At 39.3% G+C, this 27766-nt stretch overlaps 2 protein-coding genes across 4 annotated transcripts; one reads left to right on the forward strand and one right to left on the reverse strand.

The window, feature by feature from the left end:
- Nucleotides 1-49: 49 nt before the first annotated feature.
- Nucleotides 50-21055, reverse strand: HAGH (hydroxyacylglutathione hydrolase). Of its 3 annotated transcripts, none has more exons than XM_051969468.1 (9): nt 20963-21055; nt 16606-16781; nt 16038-16102; nt 10990-11107; nt 9981-10089; nt 7207-7310; nt 6557-6658; nt 4663-4742; nt 50-3352 (listed from the first exon to the last, which is right to left on the reverse strand). In XM_051969468.1, exons 2-9 carry the CDS (start codon nt 16708-16710, stop codon nt 3253-3255), a joined length of 783 nt encoding a protein of 260 aa, XP_051825428.1. In that variant the 5' UTR covers nt 16711-16781; nt 20963-21055; the 3' UTR covers nt 50-3252. The 3 variants fall into 3 exon arrangements, with proteins under 3 accessions (XP_051825428.1, XP_051825427.1, XP_051825426.1); XM_051969467.1 differs by lacking the exon at nt 20963-21055 and adding an exon at nt 20791-20952; XM_051969466.1 differs by lacking the exon at nt 20963-21055 and adding an exon at nt 20507-20747.
- Nucleotides 20866-27766, forward strand: FAHD1 (fumarylacetoacetate hydrolase domain containing 1). The gene has a single exon (XM_051969470.1). It carries the CDS (start codon nt 21169-21171, stop codon nt 21832-21834), a length of 666 nt encoding a protein of 221 aa, XP_051825430.1. The 5' UTR covers nt 20866-21168; the 3' UTR covers nt 21835-27766.

The following is a 27766-nucleotide window of genomic DNA, read 5'->3' on the forward strand; positions in this document are numbered from 1 at the left end:
AATTCTAGACAGCAAAGTAAGAGAAACTAATAGATCCAATGCAACAATCTTCTGTTTTCAACAGTGAAAGGTTTATTAGTGAAACCATTACACGCTATGTCTATTCAACACTTATCACAAAAGATAAAATTTAATTCAGAAACAAGAATAATACTCCACAGTGCTTCTCTTTGAGGAGCTCAAAGTGCAGAACAGACACAGGTTCCATCTTCCCCTCCAACAGGGAACAGCAGGAATTCTTCCCCTCCCACAGGAGAATGGATACACATCCCTCACAGGCTCATTGATTCACAGCTGCCCCTGGGCTTACACACCGGCTTCATCACCTTGCATAGCACAAAAGGGGCAAGCCAATGGCTGCCTATTTTTCACAAAATTAAACTCAAACTTATTAAAAAAAAAAAAAAAAGATTTGCCATCCCCACTGCCTTCCAAATGCAGAAATGAATCTTTGTAACTAGAAAGTCTGTGAGCTGGGGATGAAGGGGGAGGGGGGGGAGGGAAGCAGCTAGAGTGCTGGAAGCTCTCTTCTCGCCAATCACTTGACAGGCAGTTATAGAACAGGGACCACCTCATCCCCCTACCTCGACACCTCCTAAAAAGTCCAGGGTGAAGTTACCCAGCTTCCCAGGGATCCTGATCTGTTTTCTGAATAAGATCTAAGCAACCCTGCAGACTGATCTGCGCTTGGGGAACAGGTCAGTGCTTGGGTGGTCTTAAGCCCCAGCTCCTACTGCAGGGTAACAATGGCCACGCTGGAGAACGGCTGAGGGAAGAAATGAGCTGGCAGCCAGTTACAGCTAATCATGTTCCGTTTCTATCTTGGGCACGAAAGGACTACGGCGAGGATTCAGAAAGGCAAGAATTTTCTCAAAGCTGGGTGACACTGAAGAGCCCTCCCATTGGATGATGGCAGGGGACAAAAAGAGAAAAAAGCCCCTTCTCTGAGTCATAAGGCTTAGCAACTCTAACGGTTTTCCCATGATTCTAGACCCCCAATCGAGACCTGGTGTCTTCTCTGGAAGCCTTCTCTAGCTTTAGGACAGTCTTCCTCACTTCTTCCTTCTGGCTTCTGCCGAGGGAGCTGCCAAGGCCCTCGTACTTGCTCTGTTCAGTCACCACCAATCTAGGAGTCAGATTTTTGTGGAGGTCGAGGAGACAAAAAGGGACCGGGGCAGGCTTATGTCCTCACTCATAGGCAAGGCAAAGAGAGGAAAAAAGTGATCACGCCAACCTAACTCTCTCTGGGCCCCCAATCACTTTCTCATTAAAAACAAACCCAAAACACAGCCCACTAACTGCCACCAAAAAAAAGTCGCTCGAACAGCCATCAAATAAGCGCCCACTGTTTTGGTTTCTTCGTCCCTGGAGGAGAACTCACTCAGCAGTCGTGTGGTCTGAAGCAGAGCTCTCAGGGTTCCACTGTGAGCCCGGCTTCTGAGCCAAAATGCAGGTGTGGCCATATAGAAATACAACAGATTTCTATGGTAACTTAGGGAAATTAAGTCTCATTACTTGATGATCGTGTTGTGTTTGAAGGCCCTGACCTACCCCCTTTCCCTCCCACTAAGAAACATAGAAAAAAAATTAAATGTTAATGAAATCCTGCCAACACTGAACTCACAACTTATTCTCTGAATTAACGTGCCCAAAAGGAATCTTGCTAACCTAATGTTTTGGGTCAATATTATTAAGAGAGACATTGGAACTTTAGGGCTTAAATGCAATTAGCAAAGTTGGAGAAGGCTTACTCTGAGCATCCATTGCATATGGCAACTACATCTCTATGGCAAAGAAATTTCAAGTTCCCTTTGATAAAAACTTTTCCAGGAAAACCTGTGAATGTGTTTTTGAAGACATTTGACAAGATGAATCACTATAGCTGGAAAAACATCATAAAATACTGCTTATTTCACAACTGGAGAAAAACAGTTATGGAGACCAGTTTCAGTCATGATGGAGCCATGAAGGAGCAAACAGGAGTTACGTGGACTGGTTAAGAATGGAATTTTCAAAGAATTCCTTGCCACTGCTGGTTAACCATTTCTCATCTTTCCAGACACATTTCTGTTCAAATAGGGGAACAGACATGGCATTATCTTTGTCAAATGCTATATCAAAAGGACTCCAGGTTGCCATGGGTCTTCAGTCTATCACTGAAGCGAGAGGTGAGGCCACTTAATGTTTAAAATGATAACACAATCTTGGACAGACTGAAACTACTTGTAGGCATCTGCCTAGATAGAGGCTAAATAGGCAATTCATATCAAGTCAACAGACAGAGCAAACTGCAAAGCATATGTCCAGGTTGTTTGGCTCTGGTGGAGTTAAAAGTCCTTAATATTTGAAAATTGAATTTCTATATACAGAAATGTTAAATGTTTTCAAACTTTTGAATTTTTAAATCTCTCAGACCAAGATAACTCTCTCAAAGATCCTTTTTCACCTCCTCTAAGTCCTAGTCAGGTTGGGGTGGGGCCAACCTCACAGAAGACTGACCTCGACAATTTTGTTACTATTCAAATAAGCCATGGCAAAGAATGGCATATAATTCAGCAAAACATTAACTCCAAATACCAGCTGGCCTTAGAAGTTATCTTGATTGTAAAGAAGGGTCTCAGTGAAAAACTGGTAAAGAAGGACCCATTTTAAATGCTGGGTTAACTTGAAGCAATGAGAAAGACTTCTTTTGCAAAGAAGCAATGAAGGAAGAGAGGCTAAACTGGAATATGGACCAGACCCTTCTTTTCCCTCCCTCTGGAAGCAGACCCAAGTGTCTTCCTGGGATTTGGCCAGACTTGTTCAGAAAAATATGAACTTAAGAGTTGAAAAGATCTCAAAAAGCAAGCTGAGCCATAGCCAAAGCCTGGGGCCTTTCGTTGGGGTCAGTTTCCAGGATAAGGGTATTTCACAAAAGCATAGGATTGACCACATTATAGTTATCTCCTCTCCCCTTAAGCACTTAAGGAAAGCGTGCTTGCAGAATCACAACTGATCATTTACAGAATCTGAAAGCAAAAATTTTATGAATAAATATTCTTTAAATTTTTTATCTCATAAATATGCCACAGAATGTCTGGCAAAAGAAACAAAGGGCTTTTAAAGACAATTTTAAAATAAAACACAAACCACAAAGAAGAATGATTCTCCCACAATAACAGAAATTAATTACCTAAAACATCAGAATACCCATGTTACTGTAAAAAGGACTAGCAGGAGAAATTTGCATTGTGATCATTTCTGCGGGGAACTTCAGTCTTTGGGCACCTTGAAATTATCCTTTTCCTTTCGAATGGCCCTCATGGTCGTCACAGGGTCAGTCTCCCCAGCATGCTGCTGTACTGTCTTCTCCCTGCCAAGACCAAAGCAAGAGACACAGAGTGCAGTATATGGCAACGGGCACATAAACTGTCTTCGGTACTGCCCTCATCCCAAGTCCAAAGGAAAGGGGCCAGAAAGCAGCCAGACATGCCAAGGAAGAGCAGCAGGCTTGTGGAAGCCCTCTCCCCTTAGAGCACACTCTCTCTCCAACCAGGCTGATGAAGGAGGTACAGATGAAGAAAAATATTCCACTTGGAATCTGCTGATATTCTTGAAGATGAAATCATGTTATTCAGTGGTTAGTTTTGTTTTCCTTTATTGCAAAATAGAGTAAAGTGAGATGGATAAACGGGGCCAACTCAATTTTGGTCAGCCTAGTAACCTTGCCAATTCTTTTATCAACATTCCAAACACAAGTAAGTGAAGATACTATATCAGTAGCATGTTTTTAGACTAAATTTCAAACACCTGAAAACTGATTTCTATATTCTTCCATGATGCAGTCTGAGGGTTAGCATTTTGAGCATCCTTTTTCTCCCCATAAGCACTGTTACAAAAACCTAAAGTACAACACATTTCTGTCATCACCTTTCACTCCCGGGTTCTGAAGTTGCAGGACCTAACTAGCAATTTTGTCAAGTGAAAAAAAAAGGGTAGGAAACGAGTCCCAGGTCTGGTCACTTCTCAAGTATTGTGATTTTATTAAAGGTCTACTGGTTGCTGCCTCAACTCCTAAGTCCTCTGGGGAAGAGAGGATGTGTGTACGTGCACTTGTGTGTGTCCATGTGTACACACACAGGTATACCTTGGTCTCCTTAGGGAGCTAAATATTCAGGGAGAGGCCACTACAAAATCTAGAAGAGCTCTACAAGTTCGCAAAAACTCAAGAAAAAAAGATTTCTGCAACTTAAAGGAAAACTGCCAAACCTTTTTTGGCTGGGCAAATCTTGCTAATTCCAAGTCAATGTATTGATAGGCAAGTGGTCACATCACATCTCTTTCAGGCACAGAATCACTAAGAATGTATCTTTCTTTTTATTCCCATAAAAAATGTTCCTGTTTTCAGGGATATTGGGAATGAAACAAGCAAACAAGAATATGAAATGGCCAGAGTACAGACCCATACAGATCAAAAAAGCTTCATGAAGCCATATCCTAAGAGCTCCTTCTTCTTAAGCCATATAAATGGCTTAAACAAATGAAATTTTCCCATGGTCAGACTCCTTCAATTCCTCCCTTTGAATCTGAGATCCTTTTTTTTTTTTTTTTTTTCCAACTTTGAATTGCCTTCATCATGTCTCCTTAAGGCACATACAGAAAAGTCCATGTTCTCACACTTACCTCACTCGCATGAATGGGTTGTATGTAAACTCCTCAGCAAGAGTAGATGGTACAGCTGGTTCTCCGACAGCACATTTTGTCTTCAAAGAAATATATCACAATTCAAAAGAATTTTGTATTTTGAATATTTCAAAAGAAATATTTCATAATGGGTAGTTGTTTTTTTAAAGACTGGACTTAAAAAACTTTGTTGCTGAACTTAAATGTAATATAATTAAAGGAGGGCAATGGGTTTAGAAATAAGCACTGAAAAAGTTTATAAAAGATATCACAGAGCTAATTGAGAGTCCCCCTTTTTTAGGAGGAGTTTCATTAGAAAAGGGATCCTGCCTTCTTAAATCTCCATCAGAGGCATAGAGAATAGGTACCACATCTGGAATAATAGGCTTTTCATCCCAAGGCCCCTATTCTGTCCCTCCTGACCCTTTCTCCTCTACACCTCAGTTAGGACCCTTGTCTATAAAATGAAGGAGTCGGGTCAGATGACCTCAGTGGTCTCTGTCAGCTCTAAGTCTAGGATCTTCTTAATACCTCTCAAGTTCCAGAAAGGACGTCTTCCTCCTTCCTCTTATTCCCCATTACTTTAATGCTAGCTATTACCTAAAAAGTATTAATATCATCTGTTAGAATGAAGAATTTTCTAAGAATTCTTCAGCAGTAGCATAAACCACTGAGTGAGATTGTGTAACATTAACTAGTCTGTTTTATATCCATCATGCTTTAAAATTCACAAAGTGGATATCTGAAAACAATTCCCTACTTCTGTGACTTGCCTATGATAATTACAGATTTGAGATGCAATTCTAAATCAAGTGTCTTTGACATTAAGTCCAAAATGCTTTCCACTTACAGGAACATCACAGGATACCACTGACATGGGGTGGATGACTCGACCGCAGGACCTCTGTGATCTACTCCAACCCCGTGATTCTGTGCTTTGACCATTTCACTGCATGATGTATCTGATCCTTTTAGTGCTTAGGGAAGCCTCAGTTTATATTGGGGACTACCTCAACAATCAGTGAATATAAGACACTATGAGTTAGAAAAGGTTCCTCAGGAAATGTTATTCTGAAATACTCAGAAGGTATAAGCTCACCTCCTTTACTAGGTCTTAGCCTCCCAATCCATCATCACCAATGGTCCCTGCCCTCATTCCCTAGTCAGGATTCATCACTTGCCTGAATATTTAACCATAAAGTGAGCAAAGAAAAATGGTCAACCTAGATAGACAATTTGGCTGATAGTTACTGTCAAAAGTCTGAAAGGGAATAAAAATAAAAATGAATGCATTTTTAGGACCATCTATGAGCCCACTCCAAGTAGTTTTAGAACAAATGAGAAGAACATAGACTCCTGTTGGGTAACAGTCTAAGTCATTTCTATACAGACAACAATGACATTTACACAACTGGCAAATATTTCTGTTTGGTGGAGATAATTCTCTTGTAGCTTGATGGACTTTTTAAAAATACATGCTTTTGAGGGAAGGTTTGCACAGAAGTCAGGTCTTATAGCAACAATTTTGCCTTGCTTCTATTCCTCTGTCTTTTTCCCCAATTAAAATGTTAATTCCTTGAGATTAGGGACTGTTTTAATCTTGTACTTTTATTCCTAAAATCTAGCACAGTGTCTAGAACATTAATATAGAAAATACTTAATGTACCATGCCATAAGTACTTAAATGCTTGTTGTTTGACACAATCCAGGATACTACATGATGGAGCTCTAGTTACTGAACACTACACACCTTAATCAAGTATATTTGAAAGTAATAGTACCAGTGAGAACACAGAAATATCTAGACCAGGGCCATTCCTCAAATTGTCCCCCTCACATAATATTCAACAATTTCGAGAGAACATTATTCCTCTCCTAAACTCATCTTACTCACCTTAGCCCAGGCCAATTTTTCTTGAATAGCAACGTTGTTTGGTTCAACATGACGTGCAAACTTGAGGTTATTGATGGTGTACTCATGACCACAGTATACCTTCTGGAGAAAGAACAAAGTATGCCATCTTTAAGAACAGGTTTTGTGCAAAGGGATGAATTAATTTCTCTTTCTAAACTTTCTTAAATGAAAATACTCAACATTCTCCACTAATTTACTCTTTCTCCTATGTAAGGTGATATCCTGCCTGACTTCATCTCTAGGCCTTACAGAAATACAGCAGTAGCTGGCTTACATGTAGAAATGCTTTCAAGAAATGCTTACAGGTGGTTAGATCTACTTCTGCCTCTCCCTGGGTGGCCACCTCTGGCGCATGGCATGCGTATGTCTAGGAACAAAATGGTTCCAGTAGAAAATAAAGAGAATAGGATAAAGAGGGAATAGCTAGAATCTAAAAGAAGAGAACCAAGGTGGAATGATGAAGAAAGGGATGTGCTTGTAAGAATTTGCAAAGGGATTTCTCCTTATTCTAGAGGTCTCAGGCAAGAGTAACTAAGCTCTTTCCCACAGAGCCTACAGGCGACCATTCCAACTTGCTTTATGACATATTAGCACAACTAACATACTTAAGAAAAGAATGTGTAACATACTGTTTCCGGGGGAAGACGACCCAAAACTTCAAGCAGGGCTTTGTACATTTCATCTGCTGTTCCTTCATAAAACTTCCCACAACCAGCTACAAATAGGGTATCACCTGGAAGAAAAAATCTTGTACGGTGAGACCAAAGACCAAAGTTCAGTGAGACCTAAGACACATGAATGACCCAGCAGCCAAGGACCCTGGGGGCTACTGCACAATTCATTGTTATTGTCTATTTTAATGCTTTTTAAATTAGAATGTTGATACTTTTTGCTTTTATTCCGCAGTCATATTTATACATGCTGTCCCCCACTCATTCACCCAGTAGAGGGAGGGCTCATGATTTTATTGGTATAGGAAATTCCCAAATGAAGATACTGATTGGCACTTTCTCAAATGAAATTTTTAGCCTCAAAAGGCTGCCTAGAACATTGAGATAGTAGGTGATTTCCCAGAGTTATATAGCCAGTATGTATGACCCAGACATGAGATTTGAACCCAGGATTTTCTAGCTTCAAGGCCAGTTCTCATCTACTGAGAAATTACTACTACTGCATTACTACTGAGTAATACTGCTTTTCATCCTGATAGCAAAAAACAAACAAACAAACAAACAAACAAAAACAGTCATATGAAATGTAGAAAGCAAAACAATGTTCTATTCCACCAGTCGTTATTGTTCCAAGGAAAGAAAAGAGATCCATTAGCTCATCTCTCAGGACAAACTTGGTCTTTATAATTATATACACTGCCTATGATTTATTCAGAGCAAATGCTATGTATAAAAACCAAAACTATCTGCCGACAGGTGAAAATGACACAATTGAACTGCTTTTGAATAGTTTTTCTTCTAGTGGGTGTAAAGCTAGAATTTGATTAGACCAAACACAATCTGCCAGTCCTTGCTTCAGAATATACATGGGGTTGGAATGAGTTAGGGGTCAATGAATAAGTGAAGTCTGTCACCTCCATGAGACTAGACTCATGACCTCAGCTTCATTACCACATTCCTTTAATCTAACCAAAGAGATCAGGTCACAAGAAGCATACAGATCAGATGTCCAAATTTCAGGGCACAAGGTCCTATCACAAGAAAATCTGTTCCTTTCCATAAAATCAGTAATTGGAGATAGGCATTACTTTTTCTCTTTCATAGAAAGTCAAGAGTCACAATTGTGATAGTAACATAATTTCTGCTCCTAAAGGAGAAAAGTGGGAGTAACAGAGGCTTGAATGCCCATGGACCCTCCATGGCTACCATCCTGATTGGGAAGAACCATATTAATTGGGGAGCAAATATGGTAACCAAAGAAGACATCCAGGATTGACTCCTCCCACCATCATTTGATTATGAAAAAGCTTTGGCCAAAACCTCCTCCTGAGGGAGAAAAAGATAAAACACAAAATAGTGGGGACAGTTTCTCAGGGCGTGTAGATGTTTCTTCAAGAGAGATTTCTGCACTTTTCTCTTCCTTTTATACTATTTGTCTGAGGAAATAGAGAATACAAATGAGTCCCTCAGAAAAGGCCAAAGTCTAATCGTGAAGGCAAACCAAAGGAAGCTGAAGACTCAGAGAAATTCATTTTACTAATGATCCCCCACTGACAAAAACCCAGAGGAGGCCTAGCTCTAGGACAGCCCCTTGCTTCCTGAGGCCACCACCTTTTATTTTGGTTTGCTAAATTGTGGAACTTAAAAGAATAGACTCCTTAGTGTCTGGGCAAGTCACTTCATTTCTGTCCACCTCAGTTTCTTCAACTGTAAAATGGAGTTAATAACAACATCTTCCATGTAAGGTTGTTGTAAGGATTAAATGAGTTATTTCTAAAGCGCTCAGCCCAGTGCTAGGCACATCCTTGGTGCCATATATGCCTTTCCTTTTCCTGTTGTATCATTCAGTAAAGAAACCTCATCAAACCACTAAACTCCCCTGCAAAGTTGTCTCTTAAAATAGCCTGGCTCCTTACTTGGATATTGTTTCTGTCTCTGATTATTATCCAAAATATCAAGACCAAGTGAAACTTGATTTCTGTTCCACAGGAACATAGCCACTAATCACATAATTTTCTTTCCTTGGTCTTCTGACCCTAGGTAATGTGAGAGCTATTCTCTCCCAACATTTCTGCCATGTGGCTCCTACAGGTCCTGGTGCTGGCCTGTTCTCTCATCTGAAAGCACTTAGGTTAGAAACTCCTACATTTGGAGCGTAGGGTCTGGATGAGAATCCTGGATCTGTTTATTACCTACGTGACTTTGTGCACAGCTTCAGATTCTTTCTCAATAGAATGAAAGATTTGTATCTTAAGAGATCTTTTCCAACTCTAATCCTAGGTCATCCTAGGATAACCTCTCATGTTAGGTAAGAAAAAGAGACAGGTATGATCCCAAAGACACCCTAATATTCCCTAAGATGTAGCATATTTTCCTTTTCCTGTTTTCCCCAGGGAAAGCTGCTAAACACTGACAGAAGTAAAGAAGTTAGAGAATTTCCTTTCCTAAAATCTAGGTACCCACTGATTTGCAGATAATCTTTAGTGTTATGAGACTTACAGATTATGCATTCTTAACTGTGTGAAGTATTGCTTTCTAACCTAGTATGATATTAGATAGGAAAAATAAGTCTGTTTTCTAAATTTGCTTGTTTTGTTGTTTTGTTTTGGTTTTTTCGTTTGTTCAGTAATTGACAAAACCCAGCTTGGGCATTTCCTGAACAGCTGGAAATCTTCAAATGTGCACATATGCCTGGGGGTTAGCAGCTGGCACACACATATCATTGTACTTACCTGTAAAAACAGCAGGTGGCTCTGAACTATTGGGCTTACTCACAAAATAACAGATGTGTCCAGAAGTGTGACATGGTGTTGCCAGGCATTTGATAGTGAGGGATCCCACCTTGAACAAAGCAAGCAAAAGTGGGCTCCCAACATTAGTCCAAGAAACACATAAAGCCTAACCCCTCATATAAATTTCTCTTGGTCCATGTGGACCTTTGCTTAAATATTCTGACATGCTCCACCACCACATGTAGACTATATGAGGAAGGACAAACGGACAGGGGTTGCCAACCCTAAGTTGTTTATCCCAGACTCCTCGTTTTCAAGTAATCATAGAAATTAGTCATAAACTTTGCTCTTACAGTAGCAGACTGTTCTAACACAGACAGTAACCTGCTCTCAAATAAAAGTACCAATTCTGTTCTTTTATTGCTAAATTATATCTAGGCTAAACCAGTCATGCAGAGATAAAGAGTGATTATGCAGAGATAATTGATACCCACTCCAATTCAGGACCTTTTTTATTATTCTGAACTCTGGCCAACTTAAGTTTGAAACGAACCAAATGAAAACCAATTGATCTCCAATACCTCTGATCAATCAGAGAAAGAAAATTGCAGTCCCAGGGACAGGAATGAAAAATTTAGTCAAATATGGTCAGATTTAGGCAGATGTGACTTAAATACAGCCCAGGTACAACTTCTCTGGTTGTTAACCTGTTCCAGGCCAGAGGAGGCAATTAATTCCAAAGTCCTTAGTCTCAAACTTCAGCATGGGAGCCCTCTAACAGCCTTCCATCTTCAAACATACAGAAGGGCACTTCCCTGTCATGTGTTGGGCCTATTCCTAGGGAAAATTTCTCCTGATGGGATAAGTATGAGAAAAGCCAGGGGCTCATTGTGCCAGGTCTGGCTTCTTGGGCATTTTACCTGGGCTATTTCTGGTCTCCTCACAATACACTGATCTACATTCAAAGTAAAACCACATTTCAAAACCTTTTCCATATGTTTCTTTTTACCTGAAGCATAGTAAGATGTGACACTTTTTGAGTAAGGGCCCCAACTCGATCATCTCCCCCATATACTTTCAACCCACGTTCCATCTTTACGAGCTTCTCATTGCCTCCAGCGTGGTCCCTAGAAGGTAAAAATAGGAGATCCATAGCCATCTGCTGCTTACTAAGGGAAAGCTATTTGCTTTTTAAATTTGATTTAAATCTTGTTTGCATTTAACTTAAGGATCACTTTGTCTTGGAAAAAACAATGTGAGTATGCATTCCAAATGCAGAACACAATATATTCCTTATCCACTTGTTCCTCAGCACAATTGGGAAGAATTCCCTTGTTGGAACTGTGCTGAACCAGTCATCCAGAGAGGATGAGTTTGATCTCCACTCCTCTTTTCACAACCTTTTTGTTGATCTGATCAATGGTAATGGATGCCTAACCTCCAGTAGGCCCTCACTTGGTAAGCATGACCCATACCTTCAGGTGTTCCCTCTAAGTAGCTGAACAAAGCCAATGAAAAATCTCTACAATTTTCTAGTGCATGTTAACAAAGTTTCACCATAAGTTTTAGATTTAGTCTAGGTTCCATTTCAGAGAAGGTGAAAGATTAGCAAAAATGGCTTTAGGGACTTGCCTAAAACATAAAACAATATGAAATGGAAGTATGTGATTCTAAGCCCTATGCCTGGACTATCTCTAGTCCACTCATACCTAAAAAATAAGTCTCAGTGATGAATTTTAAAATTTCAAATGATGGGGGAAATCTTTCCTCTTGTTCTTGGAAGTCTTGCCTTTAACTTCTCTTTAGCTCATTTACAGGGACAAGCTAGGCAGCACCTTTCTTGAAAAACAAAACAAAACTCCCTCAAGAGGAAACTGTAGCACAGAGCACTATTCTTGCCATAAATTCAGAAAGACACAGCTAGAAATTAAAAGACTTCACTGTGAGCTAGTTTAATGCAATGTATTGTTGTTTGTCCTTCATTCCCTTTCTTTCTTTTTCTTTTTTTTTTTGCTGAGGCAATTGGGATTAAGTGACTTCCCCAGGGTCACACAGCTAGGAAGCATTAAGTGTCTCAGGGCAGATTTGAACTCAGGTCCTCCTGACTTCAGGGTTGGTGCTCTATCCATTATACCACCTAGCTGCCCCCTGTCCTTCATTCTGGAACAGAACCAAGACATCAGGGAGGAGATACCATGACATGAAAGTGAATTGGGTTAAAATGAGGGAGGGCTGTGAAAGGTCACTTATCTCAGTTTCTCCTCCAGAGCCATCTGGGTCTAGTGGCAAGATATATGTTAATACAGTATATACTTGGGGGGAGGGGGGGAAGAGAGGGGAAGCTCACTTCAGAGAAATGAGGTGGAGAATTATAACTAAGAACCAGGAGGTCACAGTAATTACTTAAAATACTGATTTGATCCTGGCATATGTGACATACAAAAGTAACTATGTTTGGTCAGCTGCTAAATGGAGTCCAGTTTTGTGAAAAAAGATTCCGAGAACACCGAGATGCACTTAAAGGTTAAAAAATAGGGCCTAGGAAGTAAAGGTAATTTAATATGGAATAGGGAAGGCTGGAGAAAGGAACAATTCTTTTCACATATATAAAAGATTGCTAACAGAAACAATGTGACCTAAGAGGAATTTCATGAGAAGAAATGAATTTAAATTAAACAAGAAAGCCTTGTGTTTGACAAAGGGAAAATCTTTTTGACAGAAAAAGCTGCTAAACACTGGGGCAGGTAAAGAAATGATATAATTTCTTTCTTTAGGAGGTATCTATCTGCTCAGGTCCCTTGCCCCAAGTCCTTCCCTATTTTTCAGCTCCCTTTTCTGTGTTCTCTCTCTCCCATTAGTAATCTCTTAGAAAGGAGGGGATAGTTTTGTTGTTGTTGCTGTTTGCTTGTATGTTTATCTCCAACATTTAGCACAAACACCCACACATAGAAAAAGCTTAAGAAATACTTGTTCCTTTGTTCTGCCTGACTTTGCTAAACACTTTATGAATAATTTGTCTTAGATAGTCTAGGAGATTAAAAGCAGGGGATAGGCCTAGATGGTTTTAAATTTATGGTTCAGTTACAGGTTTCTTTAAATCAATCATTAGGCTTATCATTTTACAAATATTAGCTAATCCTTATCATATTCCCATAAAGCAAGGATTTCAGTTCCTATTTTAATGAAAAGAAAAAGAAGCCAAAAGAATGAAATTTCTGGTACAAGGACAATGGAGTCCAATTGAGGCCATGTTACAGCAGTATGATCTCTCAGTGACAAGGTTCAAGGACACTTTTTCAAATGAACAAGAAGGTAGTTGTACTAAGGCTCAATAAGTGGAAAAGAAAATCTAGGTAGTTTGTTTCAAAGTTGGCAATCTGCTAAGAAGTCAAAGAAATAAGATTAAAACCAAGAAGAAAGGTTTAAGTACCCCTAAAGTTTTTTTTTTTAAATAAAAATTAAGAAAAAAGACCTTTTGCAGACAATTACCATAAAAACATTCAGTTATGTTCAGATCTCTTCGCTTTTTGCTGATCAAAGGAAGATCTCCAAACACTGCTCGGTCATTGACATTAGTTTTTTTTTTTTTTTTTTTTTTTTTTTTTTTTTTTTTAATGCTTAAAAAAGTTTAATTTATTTCTTTATGGAATTTAAGGCAAAAATTCCATTATGTAAGTTAATGATGATTTGGGAAGAGTCTATCAACGACTGCCAACATAAGAAAAAAAAAGAATCAAACTAATAAAGAAGTATTTTCTCCATATCTTTTGTCTCACTTCAAATTGGCTTGCTTGCTGAACCTATCTTCCTCCCCTCCCTCTGCACTAGACAACAACTCTCCTAAGACACATCACTGGAAGCTTTCCATGTTCATGTCAGGCTCATCACCCCACACTCATTTATATATGGAATTAAACAGGACTGAAAAATTGGGGACCTCCTGCAGGAGTATACTTCAGGGGACAGAAAATTTGTATTTGCAATCACTAACTAAGCCTATGGCTGAAACTAGAGTGTTATCAAATTCTTATGATTTTAGATAAGTCATTTTACTCTCTCATATGTCAAATAAAGATAATACCAACTATTTTTTTTTGGGGGGGTGTCATTTGCCCTCATTGAGAGTTACTTTAGAGGGCCTTTGCTTCCTCTGTCCTGACCACCAGTCCCCACATTGCCAATCTCATACCTGCACACAGCTAGCTAGCTAGAGGTTACATTAACAACTAAAAATTAAAATATCCAAAACAAAACTCATTCTCTTTCTTCCTAAATGTATCCCTCCTTCAAATTTCCCTATTTTTGTTTTAGGGCATCAATATCTTTCCAGTCACCTTGGCTAGATTTAAAATCTCCATCATTCCAGACTCTTCCCACTCTCATCTTTCATAAGCATTTAGTTACCTGGTCTTGTCAATTTTGTCTCTACAACTCTTACATCTATTGCCTTGTTTTCATTTGCAAAGTTACCACCTCATTCCAGAGCTTAAATTAGCTTTCATCTGAACTACTGCAATAGCTCTCTAATTGAACTTTGGGCTCACAGTCCCTTCTCACCCAAATCTATCCCCTATACAACTGCCAAGATAATCTTCCTAATACAAAGATCTGACCATGGCATTATTTTGCTGAAAAAAATACAAACTCAGCTTGGCACTTAAGGACTTCCACAACTTTGCTCCTACATGCTTTTCCAGAATTCTTTCCTATTCCTCTCCCTCACATACTCTTCATTCCAACCAAACCAACAGCAGTCCTGAACTTACCACTTCAGCTCTCTTCTCATGCCTCCATCCAGGCCTGCAATGGGCTCTGTTCTCATTTCTGGGGCTTAGAACTCTTGGCTCGTGTCAAGGTTGACCAGAGCTGCTATATACTTTCTGAAAGCTTTCCTGATTTTTCCTAATTCTTAATGCTTTCTCTCTCTTCCCCCAAATTATCTTGTATTTATTTATCTGTTTACATTTTTTTCTACATTTCCTCTCTTTGAAGTCCAGTACTATTTCCTATCACTCTGTCTTGCACATAGCACATGCTTAATAAATGCTTGTTGAATTAGATTGAAAGGTATATATTCAGATATGATTAAATTCTTTCTTGATGCCTTCCTCAGGACCCTTCAAAGAATTTATGCTTTCCTAGTTAAAGATGTGCTCAACATCTCATAGGAGTATCAAAATGAATATTGACTGAGTTTCATCTTTTCCCAAGACTCACAAGTCTCTGTTTATAAAGGCAAAAACCAATTTTTATGGAAATGCTTGCTTAAATATTGTCAATGTTGGTAGGATTGCAGAAAACTGGCATGTTGATAGAGCTTGAATTAAAAAAACTGTTTTGGAAAAAATTGGGGATTATATAAAGCGACTAAAAGGTCCAAATTCTATGATCTAGTAGAAATTCTACTGGGCATATACCCCAAGGGTATAATTTGATAAAAAAAAAAAAAGAAAATCCTCACATGCACCAAAATATTTAGAGCAGCACTATTTGTGATAGCAAAGAACTAGAAACCATAGATGTCCATCAACTGGAGAATTGCCAAATAAATGTGGTCAATAAACATAGTGGAATATTATTGTTCTGTAAGAAATGATAAATATAATGAATACAGAGAAGCAAAGAATTAAAATGAACTAATGCAGAATACGATAAGCAAAACCCCAAAACCAACATAATACAATGATGACAACAATGTAAATGAAAAGAACCACCACCATAAATAATGGAAAATAAATGTTGCAGAATTACAGAGAATAAGGTTGGTCCTAAAGAAGAGATTTGAGAAGACAATTTCCCACTCTCCTTTGCAAAGATGGAAGGTCCACAGATGTGGTCACTGTAGATATACTGTCAGATTTTTTCAATATATTGATCCAATCTACTGATATTTTCATTTCTTTCCCTCTTTTTCATTTAGGAAAATGTCTTTGTTGTATGGGATAACTGTCTAGGAAGAGAATAGGGGAAAGGATGCAGGGGGAAATTTAGATGCTGTAAAAAAAGTAATAGCAATAAAAATTTGTTTAAAAAAAAGAATGAAAAAAGCTTGCTTACCAATGGTGATGGGTAGTAAGAACAGTGGTCAGTTTCACTCCATGTTTTTTCACTGTTTCCATAACCTATAACCAAACACAGGGAAGAACAAAAAGATCACAACCCCAATTATACCCCAGCTCTAGAACTATAAGTCTGGAGATGGATGACACTAATTAAGCAAGAAGAAGTATAAAACATATTTTTCATCTTCTTTTTTGGTCACTTACCCAGCTATGAAATCTGATTTAATAATCTTTTTTTTTCATAAAACTAATTTAATAATAAATAATAATTTAACTTAATAATACTAATAAAACTTTTCCACAAAAATCTAAGATTCATTCTCATTTATTTTAATCACATGCACAAAAATTACTGGTCACAAAACTATTTTCATGTCAACTACGTGGGGAAACTGGATGTGATGAAGGAATAACAAAAGGGAGGTATCATGATTAAATTCTGCATGTATCTGGAGTTCTGCATCCAGTGAGGTTATATACAATAAGTTACATAGGACCCAACACCGAAGCTGCCTCTCTAGAAGACTTCCTGAGGAACTTCACACAAGGATCATTCAAATTACCTTCTGAGGTTGAACTGGGTCCACAATGGCTGCTTCCTTTGTATCTTCATCAATGATCAGGTACATGTAGTTATCAGTTAGGGCTGGCAATAACTCAACCTTCATGTTGTTCTGTTCAATTATCTGACACTTTCTGATGTTAGTATGTTGACAAACAGCTCCCAGAACGGCTGACCCTTGGGGATGTAAATAATACAAATGCAGGTCAATGGCAGAACTTTATTATGATTGAACTGAGTAGAAGATCAAAGACAAATCGTTCAAGCCCCAGTATAAAGCCTCATTAATCTTAAAGAAGAGAGTAAGGAAGATGCTCCTTGGCCGACACATTCAACATCTATCTGTTTTTCTGGGATTTTGTAAAAAAAAAAAAAGCATCTTCATTTGACCCAAATTTATTGCCAAATCATTGAAGAAATGAAAAACAACCCATCCAAATGTGAATCAAATTAGATGAAATATTGCCATTTGATGTCATTTACTAAATAATTAAAATGCACAAACAAACCTGAAGTTTAAAAGGGAAAAGTAAAACATCAAATGTGAAGAACAAATGTGAAACAATTCAAAAAAATTTCCAAATGTGGTTACTGCTAGTTCTAGAGGAGAGCAGAAACTCACAATCCAGAAAGTATCTCCAAGGTTCATTTAAGCCATTTATTTAATCTCTTACCACTATACCATTATAGTTTAGATATAGAGAGTAAGAATCATAAAAACTAAAATAAAGATTTTCAAAATTCTTTTGGGAACAAGTATTTTTAAAATGCAAAATATGTCAAGTCAAGTCCCATGATATATGGTCAGTCCTACAGTTAAAGCTGACTGATAGGGCTGGTGCTTCATAGGGAAACTTTCATTATGAATGCTGGCTGGCAAGCAAGAGAGTGATATCTGTGAAAGAAGCTGCAAGGCAGGCACCATAGATTTGACTATCTTCACAGACCTTACAAAAAATTGGACTTTGATGTAATTCTCTTTTTCTTTGCCTCAGCTCAGCACAATATCCCCCCACCCCACCCTCACTTCCAACACAATTGGGTTTAAGTGAGTTGCCCAGGGTCACACAGTCAGGAAGTGTTAACCATCTGAGACCCCGATTTGAACTACTATTCTCCTAACCAGCCTCAGGGCTGGTGCTTTCTCTACTACACCAACTAGCTGCCCCTAAAATGTATATTTTTAAAATTATAAGCTCATGTTAAAATGTTCTACCTAAACCTCAATAGTAACCTTAATTTAAAACTCTTTGTAAAGTTAGTATGTTGACAAATACTGACATGACAAAGCAAAGCTGCATAGCTCAGTTAGACCTGGGAAAGTGCTTTATTCCCAGGGAAAGAACAGAATAAGAAGGTTTAATAAGTGCTAACTAGGATTCCTTAGACTAAAACTATCTTTGAAAGATTTCTAGGTTCTCTTCTCCATTTAAATTTCATTTACTCATACTACACAAATAACTTGTTCCCCTTGACTATTTCCTCTCTCAGTCCAAATCTTCAATCCTCAGTGGGTTAGAACTAAGATTATTCTTTGGGAATGCAGTATTTCTGACAACCAGATCTAGAGAGATCTTTTCTATTTAACCTAAAATGAACCTTTTAAAGAAAGTCATCCATTTCAAAGAAAGCAATTTATCTATCTATATCTGTCTAGCTCAATCAAAAACTTTCCTTCATTTTTCTACATAAAGAATCACTGCTCAACATTGTTTGAGAAAGACCATTGTCAGAGGTCATATGAATACTAATGCCCTGGTTTTGATAAGCATCCATGAGGAAGAGGAGGAAGAAGTATAGTCTTTAGGAAACCTTTGCAATGAGGATGTTTTTCCCACTTCAGACCTCAGGCCTCACTTATCTAGCCTGAAAAATGTAAATCTCTAGAGAAGGAAGGCAATGTCTGCTGCATGTCCTACTAAAAACTTTTAGATACTGTAGCCAAATATGAAAGGAGAGAGTCAGTGCTGGAAAATGTAGCAATTGGGCCCCCACCTGAAATTCAAGCTCTAGCCTTTCCCTCTAATTCCTTACAAAGCATACAAAGAGAAAAGGGCAATTTCAAAACAGCAGATAGCCCAACACATATATCAGTGGGGCAAGACTGTGACATAGGATGAATCTCTTGCCTATGAGAAAAAAAAAACCCAAAATATAAAGTATTTGAGATTTATACATAGCAATTCCACTGGGCAGAGTAGGCACATACATCATAAAAACATAAATGGTCACCAAAAAGCTTAAAGTTCCAAATATATCAATAGTACACTCACTGCCTTCTTCAACATGTATAGGATCAAAGACTTAAAGCTGAAAGAAAACCCGGAGGCCATTAAGTCTGATCCTTGATTTTAGAGATGAGAAACTGCAGCCCAGGCCCAGATTCACTCTACCAAGAAGTGTTTAAGGTAGGATTTGAAACCACAGTCTTCCTTTTTCCAAGTTCTGGCTTTATCCACTTATCACACAATCTCTTTAGTCACTTAGAATGTTATACAGTTAATCAAAAATCTTAGTGCAACTTTAAGCTTTATTATTACACATGCAAGAGAGACCCTCACAGAAGCAGGAACAGAAAGAAAAAACAGCTAGTCTGGATCACAAAGAAAAAATATCGGAAATCTCAGCTACTATACTAGTGCAAATGGAAATAAAGAGGTCCTGAAATGGGACTTGAAATACCAGAATACTTTTCAGCTTTTTGGTAATAAACATTTTTTCCTGATCAAATCCAAGCCCTTCAGAACTCCTCTCCCTAATGGTCAAGCTACTTTCAGTCCTTTTTTTATCTTGTATTCTGGATCCCAATGGGATTACCAATGATGAGGCACTTGTCATTAATTCAAAAAAAAAAAGTATTGACTTCAAGTTACTTCTTTTTCTCACACTATCATCTTTCTGTTTCACGCAGTTTTATTAATTCCAAATTATTATTATACTCCTTCAGATAAGAGCTTGTGCTGGTATGATACTTAGAAAATCTTGTGTAAGAGCAGTGGCATCTGTCATAATTACTCCCTTGCAGGGAGACCGAAGTTTTAAGCATTACTTTTAGACAAGACTATCTCATTTTTAAGCATTCGGACTTTGAGCAGCTTGCAAGAACGCCAATAGGAGCTAGCTTCTCTGTACTTTGATACTATTACATTAATAGCTGTGGTGTCAGGGAGTTTGCATAACTCTCCAGAATCAATCCTCCATGGCTGGAAATGCTAGGGTGGCTTTTGCAAAGCAAAGGCTGGGCTGCATTGGAGTGACCCAGGACCTTTACTTTCTACCTCGGCACCCGAGCCCCAGCCTTTTACTTCTCACCAGTACCTTACTTGGGGGGAGTGAGCACAGGTTCGGCCACTCTATTTGTGTCCTTGTCCCCTCCCCCAGCTGCAACATTGAAAGGATCATTAGATTACGTAACCGAGTCCGAACGCGAAGCTGGGGATGTCTTCTTAGCCACCGACTCATAGGTGGATGGAGACATTTTATTTGAACTCCCTAGCTGGACAACCGAGGACAGCAGAGGAGGCCTGGCACTTTCGGGATGCTGCCCGGGACTCCCCGGCCCGCCATCCCGGGAAGCGAGCGCCGCACACTGGGCTCGCCAGCCTGGGTCGCGGCCCCCGGGATGCCTGGAAGGGCTGGCCAGCCCTCTTCTAGCCGGTCCCGGGCCGGGAGAACGCAGACGTGACATCCACGGGGCCTCCCCCGGCCGGGCCAAGGGCGTGCGTGGCAAGGATCTGGGAGACGAAGACGATCCCGGCCCCGCACGCTCGTCCCACCGGTTCGCCGTCGCGGAGTTGCGGGGAGCCGGCCGGCAGCACCTGTCAAGCAAGCCGGGGCCGAGGGCTAGCCCCGGAAGCTTTCTGGCTTCTCCTCTCCGGGCCGGGCTGTCTCCGTTCACCTACCCACAACACGCCTGGCCCAGGTGGCTCCCAGGACAGCGAGGCTCCGGCGGCCCAGGTGCCCAAAGCCCCAGACCATGTTCCGGAGGGAAGAGGAGCGGGACGCTCTGAGAGGCCAAGCCCTGACATCGCGTTCTCGTCATCGACGCGCCTCAGCCAATCCCAGCTGACCTCCTCGCCACGCGCCCGCCGCTCCCTCCGCCCCGACCCGCGACCGAAGCCAATCAGAGCGCGGCTGCCGGGCTCCGGCCCCCAGCTCCCCCTCCGCTCGCCCCTCCCCCCAATACCGGCCGCCGAGAAGTGTCGTTGTAGTTGCGGGGTCGCAGGGGACCCCTGGGAACCGTCGGCTGGGGGGACAATGAATTAGAGGCCGGCGTGGGGCTGCGTCCTCCTCCCTCCAGAGCAGCAGGCCCTGCCAGGAAGGGCAGCACCGCTGCGACCTTCCCAGACTGCGGTCACCTGGAGCAGGGTTCAGCGACTCCCAGCCCCCAGCTGAGGGGGGAGGAAAGTCGAGAGCAGTTTACGGTGTCTCCTTTCGTCGATGGAACGGAGAGTTCCGAGAAAGTTTGGCTCCGTTGGGTAGCCGTAGGCGTCAGGTGACTGCCCTTGGGCAGAGTCCACGTGATACGTTGACACTTGGGTTGGCTCGCTCCGGACTTCTAGACATGGCTGCATCTCGTCAGTTGCCCCGATTTTGGGAATGGGGCAAAAACATCGTTTGCGTGGGGAGGAACTACGCGGATCACGTTAAGGAGATGAAGAGCGCGGTCCTCAGCGAGCCAGTGATCTTCCTGAAGCCTTCCACTGCTTATGCTCCAGAGGGTACCCCGATCCTTATGCCCCCTTACAGCCGCAACCTGCACCACGAATTGGAGCTGGCGGTGGTGATGGGCAAGCGGACCTGCGCCGTGTCCGAGGCGGAGGCCTTGGGCTTCGTGGCTGGCTACGCCCTGTGCCTGGACATGACTGCCAGGGACGTGCAGGACGAGTGCAAGAAGAAGGGGCTGCCCTGGACCCTGGCCAAGAGCTTCACTTCCTCGTGCCCAGTCAGCAAGTTCGTGCCCAAGGAGAAGATCCCGGACCCTCATAAGCTTAAGCTCTGGCTCAAGGTCAACGGCCAGCTGAGACAGGAGGGAGAAACGTCCGACATGATCTTCTCCATCCCCTTCATAATCAGCTATGTCTCCAAGATAATGACACTGGAAGAAGGGGACATTATTTTGACTGGGACTCCGAAAGGAGTTGGGCCTGTCCAAGAAAATGATGAGATACAGGCTGGAATAGATGGCATCGTCAGTATGAGCTTTAAAGTGGAAAAATCAAAACACTGAAAGGTTCTGCCTATTGCTTTAGTTCCCAAGCTGCCAAATCTTGATGAACGGATTCACTTTTTTAATGAATTTCGATGAGTGAGGAGTAGATAGGAGGAGACTGATGAAATAGAGTAATTTGATTGGTTGTGAGTAGCTTCTAAAGACAAACGCTGTCAGCTAGGGATCTGTGTTTTTCTGCAAGCTGAGTTACTGTTTCTGAATAAGATCCCTCCCTCCTCTCTCCCCTCCACCCCCATCATTCTGTAATATCTGCCTTATGTAGGGATTGAAATATAAAAGATTTTGAGAATCATACTTCAAATTGTCAGAATTGTATGTAGTCATTGATGATTTGTAGAGTTGTGAAGGAATCTAAAGAATCATCCAACCAACCATTTATCTCCTACCTTCTTATTCTTATCTTGACTTAGTGTGTTGAAGTGCCCTTTGAGATTGAAATGTTTTTTGTGAGGGCAGTATTGATATAGACACCATAAAAGTAATTGTGCCCTGTGGAGCCAACCATACTTCCTTCTTGCAGTGACCTTGTGACTAACTGCATGAATTTGGGGTTGCAACAGAACTTTTATAGTATTGACTTTTTGTTACTAGCTTCCTTAGTACTATATTTTTAACACTTAGTGGGCCACTTGTCATAGTATCTTCCCTTTCCCAACAGCAAGAGAGAAGATCTGAAGAGAAGCTGCACTTACAAGAGCTACTTTGGCTGTTTACTGTTCCATTCTCTGAATGCATGTAGGGAGATGTACATCAGGGGAGATGTACATATGGCTGGGTTTTAATTGGTAGAATTTTAATGTATTAGGCTCTAAACTGAATAACTGGAGCAGCACCAAGCAAGTATAGAGATAGGTTTTTAAAAATCAAGTTGTGGTTTAATTAATCACTTTCAAGTGAAGAATGCAGTTTGCAAACTGGAAGCTCTCCTGGACAGTGGCCTTGTCTGTTGCAATAAATGCAAAGATTTTATACACAGGTCACAAGGGAGGTGGATCGTGGATTACAATACAGTCATTTTCAGGGCCTATGTGGTTTTCCAGAGCAAGCCTATGAGTGTAGGACAATATGTGTGTTCTCCAGTCCTGTAGAAATAGTTCTTAAGTGATTGTTTCAAATCTCTGGGGTGGGTGGTTGGTGTGGTAAAGGATCCCGAATTCTGTGATGGGAACAACATTGTCAAGAACTGATAATTTCAAGCTGCCTTATCCAAGTCGGAATCTGCTGATAGTTCTGAAAAATCTAAATTATTAGTATATTCATTGAATATAGCTTGTTGATAATTATGAAAATCATTTTTTCACATCTCTCATGAGTTTTCAGACTTTCCCAGTTAATAAGAAAAAAAAATGTTTTCATGTGTAAGCAGTTAAAGCTTCTGTAAGATGACAAATCAAAAGATATTTATTGACTGAATGAAAAAGGTAGAACTCTGACTTGTAAGTAGCTGACTGGTTAAAAATCTTTTAGAATTCTTGCGATACTTATTAATACTTCTGATATTGGAAATGATTTTAGAGAAGTGCCATATATAAATGTTACATTAAAATATATTTTATTTCAGATGCTCAACTCTTCCTTAACAAGAGCCCCATATTTTATTCACATGAATATACCACCATACATTTTAGTGTGTTTTGAGATATGTGGTCAGGTTTCTCCATTCCCACCCCTGCAATATATTTCTATTTATTTCATTAAGTATTTCTCAGTTATATTCAAAAAATATTTTTACATTTTTTAAAGTTTTGAGTTTAAAATTCTCTCCCTTCCCTTTCCCCAACTTGAGAAAGCAAGCTATTTGATATAGATCATACATATGAAATCATGTAAAACATTTCCATATTAGCCATGTTGGGCCCCCCCCCCAAAAAAAAAGCACACTAAAACAAAAGAAACAACAACAAAAAAAATGCTTCAATCTTCTTTCAAACTCTTATCAGTTCTTTCTAGGTCATGAGTCTTTTGGAGTTGTTAGATCATTGTTTTGCTGAGCATAACTAAATTATTCACAGTTGATCATCATACAATATTGCTGTTATTATGTATAATGTTCTTCTAGTTTTGCTTTCTTTGCTTTGCATCAGTTTATATATGTTTTTCCAATTTTTTCTGGACATTCTGCTTATCACTTCTTTTCGCATAACAATTTTCCATCACAATTATGTATCATATTTTGTTTAGCAACTCTTTAAATGATGGATAACCCCTCAATTTCCAATTCTTTGCCACAACAATAAGAATTACTATAAATATTTTTGTTCATATACTTGTTTTTCCTTTTCCTTTGATCCTTTTAGGATACAAATCTAGTAGTGCTATTGTTTGGTCAAAGGGTATGCACAGTTTTATATAACTCCTTGGATATAATTCCAAATTGCTCTCCAGAATGATTGGTCAGTTCACAATTTTACCAACAATGCATTGGTGTCCCAATTTTTCTTCATTTACTTCAACATTTGTCATTTCCTTTTTCAGTCATAGTCATTATTTGCCTCAAAATTATTTTAATTTGCACTTTTCTGTGATTTAGAACATGTTTTTCATATGATTCTAATTATCTTTGATTGTTTTTTTTTTCAGAAAACTGCCTGGTCATATTCTTAGACCATTTACTAACTGAGGATACAGGTCAGGTTTATATCTATTTTAATAAATTAATATAAAATATAAATTTTATTAAATTCATTATATTTTTTTTCAAAAAAACAAAACCCTCCTTTCCTCTTAAGAAACAAGATAAAAAAAACTCTAGTTACAAATGTATAATCAAACAAAACAAATTTCTGCGTTGGCCACAACAAAGAGAAGATAGATATCTTATTCTGCATTTCTGTGTCTTTCACTTTTCTATCAGGAAGTGGGTAATATGTTTTATCATTAGTCTTCTGGAATCGTGATTAATCATCACATTGAACAGAGCTCCTAAACCTTTTAGCTTTTGTTTATGGTTGTATAAATTATTCTCCTGATTCTTTTCACTTCATTCTATATCAGTTCATACAAGTCTTCCCAGATTTCTCTGAAACTATTCCCTTATCATTTCTTATAGCACAATAGGATTCTCTCACATTTCTACACTGTAACTTGTTCAGCTATTCTCTACTTGATGGAAAATACTTCTTCAGATTCTAATTCTTTTCCACTTCAAAAGAACTAAGTATTTTTGTACATTCTTAATTTTGTTTTGCTAATCTAATTATTCTTAGTGTGCTTCCTTCCTCCTCTTTCTTGTTTCTCTTAGTCAAATGTATTTCTGTATCTAGATGTGAATATGCATAATTTTTCCCTCTGACCAATTCAGATGAAAAATTCAAATGTCAGCCACTACTGCTACCCCTTTTTTCTCATTTTTATAATCTTTTATTTGTACCCCCGATTATATGAGATAATTTTCTTTATGTAAGATAATTTTCTCATTGTTGTTCAGCCTCTCCTTTATAATAAGGGAGCTCAAGCAAATCAAGGTAACTAGTAAACTCATTATTCATTCTGTTTTCACAGTCTGTATCTTTGCCTTCTGAAATAACATATTCTGAGCTCTCCTCCTCTTCATAATGGTGGCAGCTAAATCATATGTGGTTCTGACTTACTCTTCAGTAATTGGATTTCTTTCTGGTTGCTTGAGCTATTTTTCTTTTGACCTGAAAGCTCTGAATTTGGACAATGTTCCTGGGAGATTTTATTTTGGGATTTCTTTCAAAAATTAATCAGTGAATTCTTTATATTTGTATTTTTCCCTCTTGTTCTAAGAGATCTAAGCAGATTTGTGATTTCTTGAAAAATAGTGTCTAGACTTTTTTTGCTCATGGTTTTCAGGATTCTAATTTTTTTTTCTTCTTGATCCTTTTTCCAGGTCAGCTATTTTTGTTGTGAGAAACCTTTTATTTTCTTTTTAAAAAAAAAATCTGTTGAAATCCTTACAAAGTGTTAACTATTAGAGTTAATAGAGACAATAATTATCTAATTTAGCATGGTTCAGTATGATTGATCTGATCCTACAAGGAGATGTTATGGGCCAGAACTTGAAAAAGGTACTAAGTGGAATTGAGGAGACAATGTTTAAATCTAGTTTAGCATTGATTTAATCATACAACAAATAATGGTTTCCCAGTGATATAATGATTGGTGTGTACTCAGTGAAGAGCATATAAGCAAGAAACTCTCAGGAACAAAGAGCACTCTGGGAGATACAGAAGCCCACAAGCCCATTCTCGGAGGTGGAGTCAGATTCATTCTGTCTTCCACCTTTGTGCTGGCTGGAGGTTGAAGAAAGCAGAGGCAGAAGCAAAGCATAAGCTGCAAGAGCTCTTGGAATCAAGGAAGGAGAAAATAAATGTTTGGATTTTATCAGCTGACTGTATTTGCGGTGATTATTACTTGGAACTGAAACTAAGACTGCCTCCAGAAAACCTCCCCAAGAAATCTGCTCCCAGAGAACCATCATATATTATAAAAAAGAAGAATACCACCACAAAAATCTTTTGATTATGTTTTAATATTCTTATTGTCTCATGGAGTCACTGGTTTTCATTTGGTCTGTTCAAATTTTCAGGCAGCTTTTAGCTTGGGCAAGGTTTTTTATCTCTTGTGTTAAATTACTAATTCCCTTTCTTTTTTTCCCTTCATTTCCTCCATTTTTTTCTTCTAGCATATTCACTTTATTTTTTTTTAAATAAAATTAACTTTTAAAAAAACTGCTTCATTTCTTCCAGAAATTCTAGTTGAATTTTTCTCCAGGCTGTGTTTTTATCTGAGTATTTACTTGTAGATATTTTGGAGTAATTCTCTTCTTTTGGTTTGTGTCTTGAACATCCCTACAACTATATTAACTTCTTATGATAGAATTCTTTTGTTTGTTTTGTTTGTTTGCTCATTATTTCACATAACTTTTTGACATCAGGCTTGATGTTAAGGCCAAGTTCTCTGCATTTCTGGAGGGAAGATAAGGGCCAGTCCTGCTCTTTCTTTTCCTGGAATATTGAATATTATGTTATTCCAGTCTCTCAGAAACATTCATGAAGGGGAATTGCAAACTTTCAGTGCTTCCAAATAGTCTGACCATGAAAGTCTGGTCACTGCTCTCAAACCACTACCTGCGATTTTTTGACCTGGGATGCTTCTGAGCAATAGTAAACTCCTGCTGGACCCTAATACTCTCAGCCTGTCCTTATTTCTCTACATGCTTCAGAAACTGGAACTCAGACCCTACTCTGCTCTCAGGGTCGAGGTCACACACCACTGCTACATGATTCTGAATTAGCTTTTTGATTCATGCACAGGATAAGACTGTTTCTTACCCTGATGAGCCACTCCTGGGTGTGGGCCTATTCTCAGTCCTCCTTGCATCTGGGACTTCTTGTCAGAATAAGTCTGGAATCTCCTCCTGCTCTGGTGTACAGTCTCTTCCCGTGCTGGGGTGAGCTAACCTTGGTGCTCCTGGCCACACTCTGACCCCAGTGCTGTACACCCCTCTGCTTGTCACTTAATACTGTGCTGGACTAGAAAAATGATTGACTTTTTTTTTCCCTTGGATTTCCCCATCAATATTTAATCATGGACCGTATCCCACCACTGATTATCAAGGGGAGCTTTGACCTGCTCCATTTCTGAACTGAACTAATTTGTTTCTCCTTAGGCAGTTTGATAGCTTTTCTGCTTCTGTGGTTACTATATTAGTGCCAGACAGTGCAGAGACCAGGTTGATTTAGCACACTGCATCTTGGCATTCCTGAGCTCAAACAATTCACTGACCTCTGTTTCCCTAAAGATGAATTCTTAAATGTTTAGAAGAATTGCACACATATAATCTATATTGGATTGCTTGCTGTTTATGTGGGAGGGAGGAAGGAGAATTGTTTGGTTTTGAAAAGGTGAATGTTGAAAACTGTCTTTGTATGTATTTGGAAAAATAAAAAGCTATTAAAATGAA

The sequence above is a fragment of the Antechinus flavipes genome, chromosome 1 (assembly GCF_016432865.1).
Source record: "Antechinus flavipes isolate AdamAnt ecotype Samford, QLD, Australia chromosome 1, AdamAnt_v2, whole genome shotgun sequence".
Lineage (NCBI taxonomy): Eukaryota > Metazoa > Chordata > Mammalia > Dasyuromorphia > Dasyuridae > Antechinus > Antechinus flavipes.